This window comes from Lolium rigidum, chromosome 6, assembly GCF_022539505.1.
Source record: "Lolium rigidum isolate FL_2022 chromosome 6, APGP_CSIRO_Lrig_0.1, whole genome shotgun sequence".
NCBI lineage: Eukaryota > Viridiplantae > Streptophyta > Magnoliopsida > Poales > Poaceae > Lolium > Lolium rigidum.
The window spans coordinates 113,641,232-113,657,332 of record NC_061513.1 but is presented as its reverse complement, the minus strand read 5'-3'; the positions used below and the strand labels follow the sequence as shown (position 1 = coordinate 113,657,332).

At 47.9% G+C, this 16,101-nt stretch overlaps 1 protein-coding gene across 1 annotated transcript; it reads left to right on the top strand.

Moving 5' to 3' along the window:
* Positions 1-8,304: 8,304 nt before the first annotated feature.
* Positions 8,305-10,463, top strand: LOC124667076 (protein NRT1/ PTR FAMILY 1.2-like). Its single transcript, XM_047204401.1, has 3 exons — positions 8,305-8,394; positions 8,525-8,742; positions 8,843-10,463. The coding sequence occupies exons 1-3, from the start codon at positions 8,316-8,318 to the stop codon at positions 10,286-10,288; spliced, it is 1,743 nt and encodes a 580-aa protein (XP_047060357.1). The 5' UTR covers positions 8,305-8,315; the 3' UTR covers positions 10,289-10,463.
* Positions 10,464-16,101: the final 5,638 nt, after the last annotated feature.

The window sequence follows — 16,101 nt, the reverse complement described above, 5'->3', positions numbered from 1 at the left end:
ACTAAAATATTACTTACCATACCAAATGCCTATTAATTACAACGGGGGTACACATCTCTGGAAAAAAAGACACGTTATTAAGCCTATACATGCTAGCATTACAACTACACGACGACATCATCAGGTTAGCAAAAGCATAACGAACAATAGCAGCGGGAAGGTCAAGCTAAATGGCCGCGGACATGCTTGTTGCAACTCCACACAACCTCCACGGAGGTGGCCTTCATGTATATTTGCAGCTGGAATTCACAATTCTTATAGGTGAAGACGAGTCTGTCGTCGGGTTCCATGTGGGACTTCTCGGTGAACTCGCTTCAACCCTTGAAGAAGGCGAGCCTGACAGCCTTCCACTACAGCTGGCACCATGTTCTCTCAACACTCGCTCGTCAGGTCTCCGTCTTCACTGTAGGCCCCCGTCCTTGATCTTGAAATTTGCCAACAGCGTTGGCTCCATAGAGAGCAACACGGTGAGCGACCTCAGGTCACTGGCGCTAAGCTGCACGTAGAAGCTTGGCACCTTTTCCTCGGAATAGTGACTCATGCGTGCAAGACGCCCTTGATGCGTCCTAGGTATGGATTGTCAAGCCTGCGCTGCACCTTGGGGATAACATGTTCGAGCTACGGCGGCAGCTCGATACCGCAAGAACCTCCACTTCTGCATCGTACAAATGGACATGGCCAGTGTCAATGAATGTCAGTGGCACTAAAGAGATGAATATGAACATGTCCATGTCCATGTCATTGTGACCGACGTGCTTTCATTGCCATGCATGTGAATGCCAATGCGCAGTGATTAGCGCACCATTTTCAACGCAGAACATGAAAGCATGGTGGTGACCGTTGCATGGCGAGCTCATCGTTGTTCTAACACCCCTGTTATTCGGTAACATCTTTTTGGTAAAACAAGGCCATGAGCTCTCTATATACATATTTTAATTGGTTTACCAAATCATCAATACGAACTGCATTTTTGTATCATGCTTGTCGAGATGATCAAAATTGACTACCCATGCTCCAAATTTGGATACCGGATGCATCTTTCATGGCTTTGACAATTCAATGGACAACCCTCTTCTAGCCCTTCCTCCACCACCGCATGCCCACTCCCCATCCTCCTCCTCACACCATGCTCCCTCTCATGGCAGCAGTTCCCCTCTCTTCCTTACTTTCCACATAGCAGCCCCTTGAATCCTTCCATCGAGCAGCCACCCCACCAGGGCCTCATATGGAAAAATTAGAGACGACTTAGCTGAAGTTTTTTTTGTAGGTATCGCTTCTTCAAGTGTTTTTAGTGGTCATTCGCTTAATTTGGTTCAACCATCTGTCTGTATCAACGAAAATAATTTTTTGTCCTATTTTTACAAAACTTGATTTCATCGTTTTAAACCACGACTTACCGTGCTCATCGAGGGATGATAAAATTGTGGAAAAGATGGGTATGGCTACCTGGTAGCTCCTACTTCATAGATCAACTTGTTTTACTTAATTTTCATGAGTATTTACCTTGCTATGAATTTCCAAAGTTAGCTACATGATATTCTGAAATCTGTAAACAGAAGAGTAGTATTTGCTGAGTTTGACCTTCATAATTTTATATTTAGAGTTCTAATATGTGGACTTATTTGTAGGTATATTTTTAGTGATCATTAGCCACACCATTTTCTTAGTTTCGAGCTTCCAAGCCCCAACTTTGAATTTATTTCGTGAAGGGGCAACAAAGGGTTGCTCTCCCAGGGTTGCAATTAGGACTGTCTATGTGCTTGTTATTTATGCATGTGTTATGGTCCAATATTTGAGACTTGTATGTATGCTTTTATAGCAAGTGGCAGCATCAATCCACAGGAGGTGGCTTCATACCATCAGAAGTTGAGGCGAGTACATCGGGCATCAACAGATAGATTGCTCCCAATGTTATATTCATGCTCACATTATTCTTTTACATTTACGCAATGGTAAACCTTGTGTCATTCCCAGGTGCACATTTAAATACACCATAATACGAGTATGAAAATAGGGATTGGTTCTTCTTGGTTCTTATGGATAAGAAAAATTCATCGTCAGTGAATTCTCCCAACTCCAAGAAGAATCCCCGGTTTGCGAGTTTGTGGTCCTTCAGGTCCAACCTCATGCTAGGGTCCTCTCACTGGTGAGGTGGAAAGGACTTCGGGTTGTGGTCCTCCAGGTCCAACCTCATGCTAGGGGAGAGCAACAGTTTTAAGGGCAACGGTACCTACCGGCGCCATATCAACCATTCAATCACTGCTTTCAGATTAGTGAGACTTTTGATATTTGTCTAATATGAAACTTTAAATGAAACACAAGTGAATTTTTTATGAAAATAAATTGATACTTGGGTAACATTGTGAAACTGGGCAAAAAGTAAAATTGTTGGCATCCTTGCGGCCTGTTTCACAAAAAATACAGTTTCAGTTACATTTCAATTATATTTCATAATTTTATCAAAAAATTGGTCAACATATAGGTGATGTAATCTCTAAAGTCACTCTGCCATAGCCGGTAAAAAGAGGTTTTCGCATGCTAGGGTCCTCTCAATTGGTGAGATGGAAATGACTTCGGGTGAGACATCTCCCCTCCTCAGCTTGCCGGTAAAAAGCTCAGAGCCTAGTCCTCGGTCTTATTCGATTGCATTCTTTCTTCATGCATACACATGCAATTTCAAGCATAATATTCACATGTTCACGGATGCTCTATATTCGGTTCTTACTTTCCAATATTTACCATGCTATGTTCTATACTTGTTAAGTCTTGCGACTCACCCCTCATAGCTTTGTTTCATGTACTTCACTATGTGGCTTTGCAAGTAGATGGAAGGGCGAAGCACCCATTGGCGTTCACTCATAAATTGCATAACCCTTTCACGCACCTGACTATATCATGATAACGCACTTGTTTGCTTCACGATTCCCAGTAGCTAGGGTTTACTAGTTGTGCATAAATTATGACGTTGCTTGCTTTCTTGACTACTTTGCTTGCTCTCCAAGGTGGGTTGGAGCTTTCAGTTTCCACCATGTATGTCTGTGTGCTTGGAATCATTGTTTCCAGGTTCCGGTGTGGCATGTCGGATTTTGGTTTCACCATCTAGCTCCATATGTGTTGTTGGAGCTTGTTATTGCTTCCGATTACTATATTCTGATAGTTATACTGTGATATTTCAGTTGCATGTCATGGATGTCCGATATTACAAATGAGGTGTTGTCGGATTTTCCCACTACCATGTTAAGTGTTTGTTGTTGGTTTAGTGGCAACATTCCTTCCTACAAGGAATGTTATAGCTGCGATGTTGGAGCTTGTCAATGCAGAACAACGATGGCACAGTGGTGACCACACCATGGCGTGCTCATCATTGCATTGTCATTGACATGCGGAAGAAAATCTTATACGACCTGGGTCGTAAGCCCAGGTCGGTGGACCAACTCCCGCTCACGACACGTGTCTGACCAAATCTTTAAGCAACGATGAACCAATTTTTTTTTCTTCGGATAGAGCTGACGAGGGCATCGATTGAGGAGCGCAAGCAGCCAAGCTGCCCATGCACACGGGAGCGGTCCGCCGGTGTTGACGAGAGTGGCCGCCCTACGAGCGTGGCAGAGAGCTGGTGCGCCGAGGAGGGTTGCCATTACGCTGGCGGCGGTGCGAGCCGGAGCGTTGAGGAAGGTGCCCAGCCCACGGCTCCATGGATGACCAGGGAGAGCAGATGCAGTGGAGCGCCGGTGGTTGCATCGCCGGGGACGAGCTACCGGGGCGTCGATGCTTCTGCGAGTCGGCACGCCGCACCAAGGGCATGCATGCAGCGGTGGTGTTTAGTTGTTGAAGGAAATTGATTTTGCTAGATCAAGGGATCAGTTCAGCAGCGCTCTGAGATTGGGCAAGATTCTTGCGTCCTGGACGCGCGCTCGTCGCAGAGACGGAGCTTGACATCCGCCGCCACGCGTGGACTTCGGCGGAGGAGATAAGTTTTGGCTGTGCTAAGGGCTGGGCACGTGTCGTTCGATGGGCGGGGTCGCTACATCCGGAGTGAACGACCAGGTCGTATAGGATTTTCTTCCTTGACATGCATGTCAATACTCAGTCGGTGATCACCATGCCGTGCCACGGTCACCACCGTGCTAGCCGATGGTCCGTAGGTAAGACACTATGACGCATCTATCTAGTAGCACTCGAATTACTACTATGAAAATATAACTTAACCCAAATCGAAAGACTACTTCGATTGCAACGATTCACACTTGGGGCTCTAAAAAACTATAACCCAATTCGAAAAGGTGTTTGAACTTACAATTGGACAAAAGGACAGTGGCTTCATCCGATGAGGCATCCTCGCCATTGTTGCAAGTATTGGATGTGCTAGAGGTGGTGTTGAGGGTCCTCGCGCAGATGCGAGAGTCGTGGGTGTTGGAGGTTCTGCCAGCGGTACCGCCATGGTTGCTAGAGGAGACCGAACAGTGGGCAGGCCCCCGCTCGAGGAAGAGCATGCCACGGCTAATGCGAAAATCCTGGCGGGACCTCCATCTCCTTCTTGATCCAGTTCCTCCCGTCGCCATGATGGCCGCTTTGCTCGATGTGTACCCCGCATGGGGGGTGGGAATTTTCCTATTTGGAGCCGAGACGACAGAATCCTCCCATTGTTGCACTCATGCTCACCATAGGCCGGGGTGCAAAGGGGCGGCCAATATAACACTAGCACCATGGCCAGGTCAATAAGCACCGCTGCGTCATAGAGCCCACCGGCTTTCTACTCGTGGACCATTAGCGCACTCCTTGTAGCCCGCCAGGGAGAAAGCTTGGTCGAGTTAGCAAGCACGGGAGGGTTCAGATTCGGTGACATAGAGATTGATGCGGTGGTTGATGTGACGTGAGAGTGGTGAGGGTCGGCGAGAAAGAGGAGGGGTTGTGATAGTCAAGTCGCGTTGAGTGTGTTTAGGGAGTTTACTGGGCGTCTCCCACGCTTCCCCAACGTTGCATGTGGCTTGCAGCTTTGCCCTCGAACGGGCTAGGATCCACGGAAATTGTCGATCCGACAGTTCCTCCTAGGCAGGCCCGAAGGTGCTTTAAGACTCACGTTGGACACAACGTGGAGAGACCCCAAGCAACCGATCGGGTCCATTTTTTTCTCTCGAGGGCCTGGTTAGAAGTGATGTTGTTACCAAACGCGCCCCAAAGCTTGGAACATCGCGTTTCGGGGAGTTACATACAAGTTGAAATGATGTATGCAAGCCCTTTTATGTGTAGTGTTTTTATTTACTCTCTTAGGTGTTTCATAGTGGATTTGTGTAATGTTGTAGAATTCATATTTCATACCGCATCCACGCCAAATTAGTTGTTGTAGTTTTTGTCATATTTGGTCTAGATGACATGTTTTGGTGTGTAGGTTCACTTATTTTGAAGAAAAAAATATAACAACTAATTTAGGACTGGGAGTACTCTATATTATGTCAAACCGAGTGATCTTGGACTTTTAATTAAAAATAGATACACCTTATTTCTTAAACAAAGGCCAGGTGAGCAGCATCACGATCGGCTTGCAGACGAGGACGGAGGTCGCGAGGATCATGGTGGTGGGAAGAACGGCCGCAAAGTGGGAGAGGGGAGGACGTTGTGCGGTAGGTGGGAAATATTGGAGAAGAGAGAGTGTCGGGGATATGAAAAATGGGTATATCCACAATGGTGATTTATACCGGAAAGCCTGGGTGGCCCACAAAGGTGGTCCAGCATATGGCTTCACCGGGTGGCCACCTAGTTGCTGATGGACCAAGGTCGAGATCCAGCCCGGACTACGCAAGGTGCCGTTCATAAACCAGCTTGGGCTAGATGGAAACGTGATGGACAAGATACCCATGTCATGCAAGATTAGGACTTGTGTTAGATTGCTACTATGAATCTCCCCTGTAACCCCAGGCCTGCGCTTATTTATAAATTTTCCTATGGGAGCCTTAGGGCATAATAGAACACACCTCGTTGTAATCATGCACTTGTTGTGCTTATAGTAGATTACAACATGAAGTAGGATCTCGCCACCGTTGTGAGATCTGTACATGGGTAATTCGTGTCTCCCTACCCCAGACGCTCCACGCCTTGAGGTACCCCCTCATGGCATATTTAACTATTTATCGACAATAGGACAACATAGAAAGAGGTTCAGTGGGTAGGTGGCTTTTCTTCACACTTACTAGTGGGCCTGCTATGGAGTGCCGCTCGTAAAGCTTCTGCCCAATGCCCCTAACAGACCCCAATGCATAGGGGTAGTGTGGAGGGTGTTAGAGATTTTTTTTAGGGAAATCCAACTCAGCTCACAGATGCATATGCACTCGTTGTGTGAAAAATATTTTAAAGTGTCAAAAAACATGTATATCTAGACATTCTACGTTCACACACAAGGTTTCGGGAAAAAGAAATATTTTTTGTGTCTCATGTAAAAAAGATAAATTTTAATGCTCCAACACGATTACGCATAGGACATTTTTTTTTGTATTTTCATGCATGCATATAAAACGTTGTTTTCCCAAGAAAATTTGTGTACGAACATAGAATGTTAGGATGTACACATGAAATTTTATTTTGTGATTTTTTTAACATTTTAAAATTTATTTTTTTAATTATTTTTATAATAGATGCATATGAGCACCTATGAGCTAAAACGCCACCTCCATTTTTTTAGGCCTATCAAGATAAAACTACTTTACGAGAGGCTTAGTTGTGTGTGGTTTTATGTCCAGTACCCTCTACAGCCCTTTGGGAAGGGCCAGGGGAAGGTGTGACCGGAAATGCTATAATTGTGTGTGAGAGTCTCAAAGAACGTGCAGTCATTTGTTTGTTGGTTGATTTTACATAACGAACTTGAGGTCCATTTTGACAAATGCGCTATATTGTGTGTCATATCATCTTGTTCACTCTACTGTATTTACCGCGTATGTTATATTCGATGAGTGTTCCACCTAAGACTAGACCTGGAGCCCTGCTCTAGTGCTCCCCCCTAACCGATGGTGAAGGGTTATAGTTGTTTTTTTTTTCGTTTTCCTACCATAGGCTTGCTGAAATTCACATCCAGCCCACATATACCCGTTCATACACATATAACATCAATATGCCGCGTTAGAAAAAAGAAGTCACGTGAACAGGTAACCATCCCAGATGCCTAACTACCGTCCCACGTCGTGCATGCTAGGTTTTGAAACCTGCTGGCTGCGTACACATTCCCTGGGATCCGACGACGGTGCCGCTGACAGAATCGCTACGCTGGCAGGGATCCTGGTATTTCAGGGTGCTACGTGTGCCGGGCGTCTCCGCCATAGCCGATGATATCGTTGGCTGCTCCAGATCCGCCAGTCCATCGACGGAGGGTACCCTCTATTCCCGGCGAGGCTATGGTTAGGGTCCCCGCTCGATCCTATCAACGTGTTGGGACGGTCAGGTTCTGATGCTCGTGTGCGTGGGCTTCTTTCTCCGGCGAATCGGCCAGCGTGGTGGGGTAGGCGTTGTACACCATACGGTTTGTAGTAGTGCACCATACGTATAGAAAAAAGATCGTATAAGACAACGCAGGCCATATGAATCACTAGAGGGTCGTACATACATGTCAGATTTTTAAATTATACGATCATGTCCCCGCTTACGAAGGGGTATGGAAAGATTTCTACTGTTTTTTTTTTGTGCGGGCAGAATTTTGGCAAGGGGGGAGCACCGGAGCGGAAGGCCTAGACCTGGACATATAGGATTTGGCATAGGTGTACAATTGTTTTGTAGCCATTGCATCATAGAATTACACGCGTATCCATGTCGTTCTCAAAACAATCGGAGTGTTCTCATAGTTAGCAACGGAGGGAACAGAAGCACTCAGATCGTGCAATTAGCCACATCGAGGTGTGCAGCATGCATGGACAAAAACTGCAGCGAAAACGCTCTCAAGCACCCCCGGAACTTGTATCAAAAAGATCCGTCAGGTTGTCCCTGGCCTAAAGGCACGTCCGGCCGTTGGCAAACTCCGTCGGAACCTAGTCAAAGTGTAGCGATGGCTCACAGCTTGCCCGCACACTAGACTACGAGTACTAAGCACAACCTTGCTACGGAAAGTGACTGGCAAGCCACATCACTCGTTTTTCTTCTCTTCTCTGTCTGCATCTCTTTCTTTTTCTTGTGTTTAGAGTAAGCGTTGATGTCATTAGAGATTGACAGTCCCGTACATGCGGTTCCCATATAAATTGCCTCGGCCTCTTCTTGTTGCCACTACATAGTTTCTATCTTGTTCTCCCCGCCCTTGCAGTTACACTAGAATATACTACCAGCTAGAGGTGGAGAGCATGGAGGTCTCGACCATGGAGGAAGCCCTCCCGGAGCCGAGGAAGAAGGGTGGACTCAGAACTATACCCTTCATCATCTGTAAGCAGAGCCTGCATCGATCGATCACCTCAATTTCCCTTTCTCTGCCGCAATTCGCTGCTCCGTGCATGGAATTCATTTTCTCTTAACCTTGCCAATCATGGGACCCTGCCTGAATCTCTTCCCTCAGCGAACGAGATCTTCGAGAAGGTGGCGTCGTTCGGGCTGCACCCCAACATGATCCTCTACCTGACCACGCGGTACCAAATGACGGCGGCCGACGGCGCCATGGTGATCTACCTCTGGGGCGCCCTGAGCAACTTCCTGCCCATCTCCGGCGCCGTGCTCGCCGACGTTTACCTCGGCCGATTCCGCGTCATCGCCCTCGGAAGCATCGTCAGCCTCTGCGTAAGCACACTGAATTAACGTCATTCGTCGCGTTCATCACACATGCACCTTGATCGGTTGATCGATCGCCAATCTTTGTTGGTACGTGTTCGTTGCGCAGGGGATGTGCGTGCTGTTGCTGACGGCGATTCTGCCGGTGTACAAGAAGACCTCGGAGTGCGCGGCGGACCCGCGGGAATGCACGCGGCTGCCGAGCCAGCTGCCGCTGCTGTTCACGTCGCTCATGCTCATGTCCGTCGGGGCGGGCGGCATCCGGCCGTGCACGCTGGCGTTCGGGGCGGACCAGCTGGACAAGAAGGACAACAGCGTCAAGAACGTGCGCATACTGCAGACCTTCTTCAACTGGTACTACACCGTGCTGGGGCTCTCCGTCGTCTTCGCCGCGCTCGTCATCGTCTACATACAGGACAACAAGGGGTGGGTCATCGGCTACTCCATCCCCGTCGGGCTCATGCTCATCGCGCTTACGCTCTTCCTCCTCGGCTCGCCCTTCTACCTCAAGGCGGACGCCGACAGGAGCGTTCTCGTGAGCATCGTGCAGGTGCTCGTCGCCAGCTACAAGAACCGGGGCGAGATGCTGCCGCCGGAGACCGCCGACGCGTCGGGCTTCCACAACAAGGCTGGCTCCAGGCCCAGAGTCCCCACGACCATGCTCAGGTCCATGAACCGGGCGTGCGTGCTGAGGAATCCGAGCAAGGAGCTCAACGCCGACGGCTCGGCGTGTGACCCGTGGAGGCTGTGCACAGTGCAGCAGGTGGAGGACGCCAAGGCCGTCATCCGCGTGCTTCCGATATGGTCGACGGGGATCATACCTGGCGTGATCGTCGGCCAGCAGATGTTCCCCGTGCTGCAGGCCAGCACGATGGAGCGGCGGATGGGCGGCGTGACCGTCCCCGCTGGGTCCTTCGGCGTCTTCGCCATCCTCACGCTAACCGTGTGGGTGGCCTTCTACGACCGCGTGCTCGTCCGGCCCCTCTCGCGGCTCACCGGCCAGGCGCGCGGGCTCAGCCTGCGGCAGCGCATGGGCGCCGGGATCGCGCTCTTCGTCGTGGCCATGGTCGTGGCCGCGCGCACCGAGGGTCTCCGCCGCGCCGTGGCCATCGCGGAGGGCTTCCAGGACACCGGGCACGCGGTGGTGCGCATGTCGGCGATGCGCCTCGTGCCGCAGCACTGCCTCGCGGGCCTGGCCGAGGCGCTGAACCTGATCGGGCAGCTCGAATTCTACTACTCCGAGTTCCCCAAGACCATGTCCAGCATCGGGGTGTCGCTGCTCGCACTCGGCATGGGCGTCGGCGCCGTGTTGGGCACCGCCATCGTGGGGATCCTCAACAGGGCCACGGCGAGGGACGGGCGCGACAGCTGGTTATCCAGCAACCTCAACAGGGGCCACTACGACTACTATTACCTGCTACTCGCGGCGCTGTCCGTGGCTAACTTGATGTACTTCATCTGGTGTGGCTGGGCGTACGGCGACGAGGGGCAGAACAGAGTGATGGCGGCCGAGCTGGAGGACGAGGAAGAGACCAAGCAAGAACAACAGAAGTGATCTTTTTCTATAAAAAAAACAACAGAAGTGATAGGCAAGGAATTCGCCGGGCAGCGTGCATGTTGAGCTCGCGCCTTTCACGCTTTGCGAATTACTGATTTGTGATATACTCCCTCGCAATTTCGCTGAGTAGATGTGCTACCACTCGTGTAAAAATGAAGGATGCAGCCATAGATATCATCTTTATGGACGTGTTTGGTTGCTTGCATGGATTTTTCACCAACAATCCTAGACCTACAGAATGCCCTTACGGGCTGACGTGGTGGCTGGTGTTTGATCCTGATTTTTTTCATTCCTGAAATTGTGGAGCACGTCCTGATCTGCTGTACCTTGAGGTGATGGTCATACTTGGCCTATGTGTGCGTTTAAGTTCATAGCAACTTCTGCATCACGTTTGGTTGTACTTGGGCACACTCACAGAAACCAAAGCCTATTGTTGGTAGCAGAAACTAAACATGTAGTTTGATTGTGAGCAAAACTGTGTGGTGTGATAAACTCTTCTTCGAGTGGTGAGGCTACCAGTTCATTTGTGCACAATTAAGCAGCAATAACATGACTAAATTAGAGAAGGTACTATATTAAACCAGTATACATTATAACAGAAGCATAGACGGTACCGGAAATTCAATTCGGCTCCCGGGTGCGTATGCTCCCTCTACCAACAAAATATATTTTGAAGTGTGGAAAAATTTTGATAAAAAATTCTACATGTCCATCTCCATAATAAATGTGTATGCGTCAAGTTTCACAAAAAAATAATATTTTTTGTGGCCTATGTAAAAAAGAGAAAACTTATCCAGGGAAAAGCATTGTTTTCAGCACTGAATTTTGTCTTTTTTGCACATGTCACGTGATAAGTTCATTTTTTATGAAACAACTTTGTGAGCGCGTAGCACGTGAAGATGTACGTGGGAATTTTTTGTTTCAATTTTTTTGAAATTTAAAATATGTGTAACATGCATTTCAAAATATAGGGAGCATATGCTCTCATGTTCCAAAACACCACTCCCAGGCGATACTGCTTAGTTCACATCGCACATGATTGTTTACACGACATACGGTTGTTCACACGAGACACGTACTTACAAGACATACAAATAATCATTATCAAGTAGATCAGCAAAATCCATCACTCGTCGATAATTGTAAAGGCTAGATGGTGTTGGAGCACTTTTTGACCACCTCAGTCATGAGTAGTCAAAGATGTTTACCTTGTAGATATCTCCAATAAGGACCTTAAAGGTCAGGAAGTAGCTAGTCTTGATCTGGTCAGCAATCCAAGCTCTCAAAAACCTCCTTCAAAGTCATACAAGTACCATCTCTGAAAATGACAACCTAAATGAAATAGCATACGTAATTGTGATTATAAGTCGACAACCATATTACATGTACTAAAAGGAGGTACGACAATCTTCAGAACAATCCATTCAGAAATATACCTCATCAGGTTCTTTTCTCAATTTGGACTTTATGAACCTCAGCAAATGTTTTTGATTCATGCATGCTGAGTAGTGAACATGAGTGTCAACCTTCCTAACATTGTAAAAATCACGATGTGGTGCAGTTTTCTGGGCAAGAAACTCCCTGTCCGCATTTAACATCAGATGAAATTTGAACTTCTGCAAAGAATAAAAATATACATTACACAGAAAACCGAATGGAGAGCTTCAAATGATTTCGCTGAATTATGAAGACCACAAGATATTTGACTACATGATTACATGGAAAAGCATGGCCAACCTTGATCCATGGCAACCTTAATATTTACATACTTCAGCCTCACCATCCAACTAGATCTGCTGTTCATCCTCAGAATGATGGTCCTTGCCTCTTTGGGATGATGCCAAGGTAGGAACAGAAGCCGTCAAGGATTGGAAACAAATCAAACGGTGACTTGACATGGAAGCACGCCTTTTTACAGAAAAGTACGCAATTGTCTGACTAGTGTGCAAGTTGTCCGATCACAAAAGATGTAGCTCGCTCATTCTGTTGCAGGGATTTAGCCATGAGTATATCAACCTGGGCTAGGGTTGCCAGCATTTTTTCCTCGCTAAGATTTCTCTTGCCAAGGCGATGTTGTCGAGCGGCGTGTTAGCTACATAATTGTTGGCACTATCTTGACGGATTTCAATGATTCTGGATGAACTTGCGCCTTCTTACGCCATGTGGAATAGGCGGTGTGTCAGATCATGATCTTGTATTGCATGCTGTCTTTGTAGGTACTAGTCCAGCTCGGTATGAAGCCTCTTAGGGCGCGTTTGGTAGCCTGGCCTCGCCTTGGCTCGCATCAGGCCAATAATTTTTGGCATGTTTGGTTCCCTAGCCTCGCCCGCGTTCTTGCACGAACCAGATATTAAAGCACCCTCGAGCCAGGCCCTGGAGGAAAGCCCGGTTCGGCCGTTTCTAGCGAGCCACCCTCGTCTCCGCAAAACTCGACAACGCCGCGTTCCCGCAGAGTCACCGCGGGAGATGGCGTGAGCTGGAGCGGGACGGCGAAATCTCGGCGGGATGAATTCGGTCACCGCGCTCCAAATTTCGCCACTGTATATAGGAGCGGCTCTCTCACCGCCAAATCCAAATCCCCCATTTCGAGCTCATCCAACCCTTCCCGATCTAGCGACATGGCTAGCTCTTCCTCACCCGCCCAGTCGGCGAGGCTTGCGGTGGCAACGGTGGTTGTGGCGGCGGCTATTGGCCGAGGATGGTCGTCTTCTTCCTCTGCATCGATGACTTCGGTTGTGGTAAGCTTCTGCAAACTCTAGCCTTAGATCTAGATCTTTTGGGTACACAGGGGGGTCTGAACGAATCCATTGTAGGTCATTCCTTCGTTGCCAGTCGAGGTTGTCGAGATTGTCCAGGTTGCATCCGACTCTTCCACAGGGACGGTTGCCGTCGTTGCATCCGACTCTTCCACAGGGACGGTTGTGCTGCCTGCATCTTCGTAGGGTCCTCTGCTTCCCCAACCTCGGTGATGCGTGTAGCTCCTCTCACTGTAAGGCCGCTCTTTCTTTTCTCGTACTTCATTGATGTGGTACTGCTTAAGGATGTGAATGTGGTAGTGGTAGTCCATTGATATGATTCTGCTTAAAGATGTGGATGTTGTAGTGGTAGTTTATTGATGTGCTACTGCTTAAGGATGTGGATGTGGTAGTTCATTCATGTGCTAGTGCTTAAGGATGTGGATGTGGTAGTGGTAGTTCATTCATGTGCTAGTGCTTAAGGATGTGGATGTGGTAGCGGTAGTTCATTGATATGCTACTGTTTGTCATGTAGGCGATCATACCATTGGGTTCTCCTGACCTTTCTGCTCCTACTATCAATACTCACCCTTGTCTGATTTCAAGCAAACCTGCCATGGTTTGGAGACCTAAGCTATCATAGTTTATGCTCAACTGTTTGGTTCGGCTCGTCCATAGCGGCGTATGTTTTAACCTGGGTTCAAAGAGGAGCAGATGAAGAAGGTAGCTGATGATGTTCTTACATTCATTGGCTTACATGTGACCAGTCGTCAGATCTACAACCACATCAGAAACTGGAGGATGAAGTGGAGCGTCATACTGAAGATGAAATCCGATCGCACTCTCGACTGGAACGAAGATGGTTGCTGCTTCTATGCTGAAGATGAAGAGACGGTGTTGGAGTACATTGAGGTAGTAAGCTTCATTGAGTTACTTCATAGATATGAAAGTATGTCAACGTCATACGCACTAACTTGTGTTCCTTCTGGATTGCAGCGCTAACCGAGGCATTATCAGTACGTCGGGACCTCGATCACGAACTATGCTCAGATGAAGACGATATTCACGCCCCGGTTTGTCTGCAAGGTGCAGCTATTCCAACCTAACTTGTTGGTCAGGAAATCGACTTCATTGTTGACAACAAAGAAGAGTATGCCGAGTATCATAAGCTACAGCCAGCGGAGAGGAGGTGTTGGCTTAGGACCTAGCTACGCAAGCAGTTTCCTGCTTAGTGCTTCTGCTTCCTTCGTCGTGATGTGCTGATTTTGGGAGGTGCTCATGTCCCTCCATTAGCTAGGACTTGCTTGAACCTAATTCCCGATTTGTAATGATGAACTTGTTCGAGGTGGTATATACTAACCCCTCGTGTGATGAACCTGTGATGTATCACGAAGTATATTTGCTTCGCTCGTGATGCATCGTCCAGTAGGGTAAGTAATTTTTGTGTATTAGCATCAACTTTTGATGAACTGAATCTAGCTGAATGTGTTGTTATTTAGTTAGCAGTACAGGGTAAACTTGATGTCTACGGGAGCTTCTATTCTTGTAGACAGTGTTGGGCCTCCAAGAGCAGAGGTTTGTAGAACAGCAGCAAGTTTCCCTTAAGTGGATACCCAAGGTTTATCGAACTCAGGGAGGAAGAGGTCAAAGATATCCCTCTCATGCAACCCTGCAACCACAAAGCAAGAAGTCTCTTGTGTCCCCAACACACCTAATAGGTGCACTAGTTCGGCGAAGAGATAGTGAAATACAGGTGGTATGAATAAGTAGTAGCAACGGCGAGAAAAGTGCTCTGCCCGGGACGAGTAAACAAGCGGTAGTAACGCAGCGGTAGTAACGCAGCAGGTAGTAACGCAGGTGAAACAGTAACAAGCGGTAGTAACTCAGCGGTATTTAGGAACAAGGCCTAGGGATTACACTTTCACTAGTGGACACTCTCAACATTGATCACATAACAGAATAGATAAATGCATACTCTACACTTTTGTTGGATGATGAACACATTGCGTAGGATTACACGAACCCTCGATGCCGGAGTTAACAAGCTCCACAATAATGCTCATATTTTAGTAACCTTTAGTGTAAGATAGATCAATAGACTAAACCAAGTACTAGCATAGCATGCACACTCGTCACCTTCATGCATATGTAGGAGGAATAGATCACATCAATATTATCATAGCAATAGTTAACTTCGCAATCTACAAGAGATCATGATCATAGCATAAACCAAGTACTAACACGGTGCACGCACTGTCACCTTTGCACACGTGCAGGAGGAATAAACTACTTTAATAACAAATCACTAGAGTAGCACATAGATAAATTGTGATACAAACTCATATGAATCTCAATCATGTAAAGCAGCTCATGAGATCATTACATTGAAGTACATGGAAGAGAGATGAACCACATAGCTACCGGTACAGCCCCGAGCCTCGATGGAGAACTACTCCCTCCTCATGGGAGCAGCAGCGGTGATGAAGATGGCGGTGGAGATGGCAGCGGTGTCGATGGAGAAGCCTTCGGGGGCACTTCCCCGCTCCGGCAGGGTGCCGGAACGAGTTCTGTCCCCCGAATTGGAGTTTCGTGACGGTGGCGGCGCCCACGGAGTCTTTCCGGAGTTTCGTCAATTGGTATCGGGTTTTCTGATCCGGGGGCTTTTTATAGGCGGAGAGGCGGCGCAGGAAGGTCGAAGGGGGGGTCCACACCCTAGGGGGGCGCGCCCCCCCCTTGGCCGCGCCGGGGTAGGGTTTGGTGGCCCTGCCTCCCTTCTCTGGCGGTTCTCGTGTGTTCTGGAGGCTTCCGGGTAAAATAGGAACCTGGGCGTTGATTTCGTCCGATTCCGAGAATATTTCGTTACTAGGATTTCTGAAACAAAAAACAGCAGAAAACGGAACGGCACTTCGGCATCTTGTTAATAGGTTAGTTCCAGAAAATGCACGAATATGACATAAAGTGTGCATAAAACATGTAGATAACATCAATAATGTGGCATGAAACACAAGAAATTATCGATACGTTGGAGACGTATCAGCATCCCCAAGCTTAGTTACTGCTCGTCCCGAGCGAGGT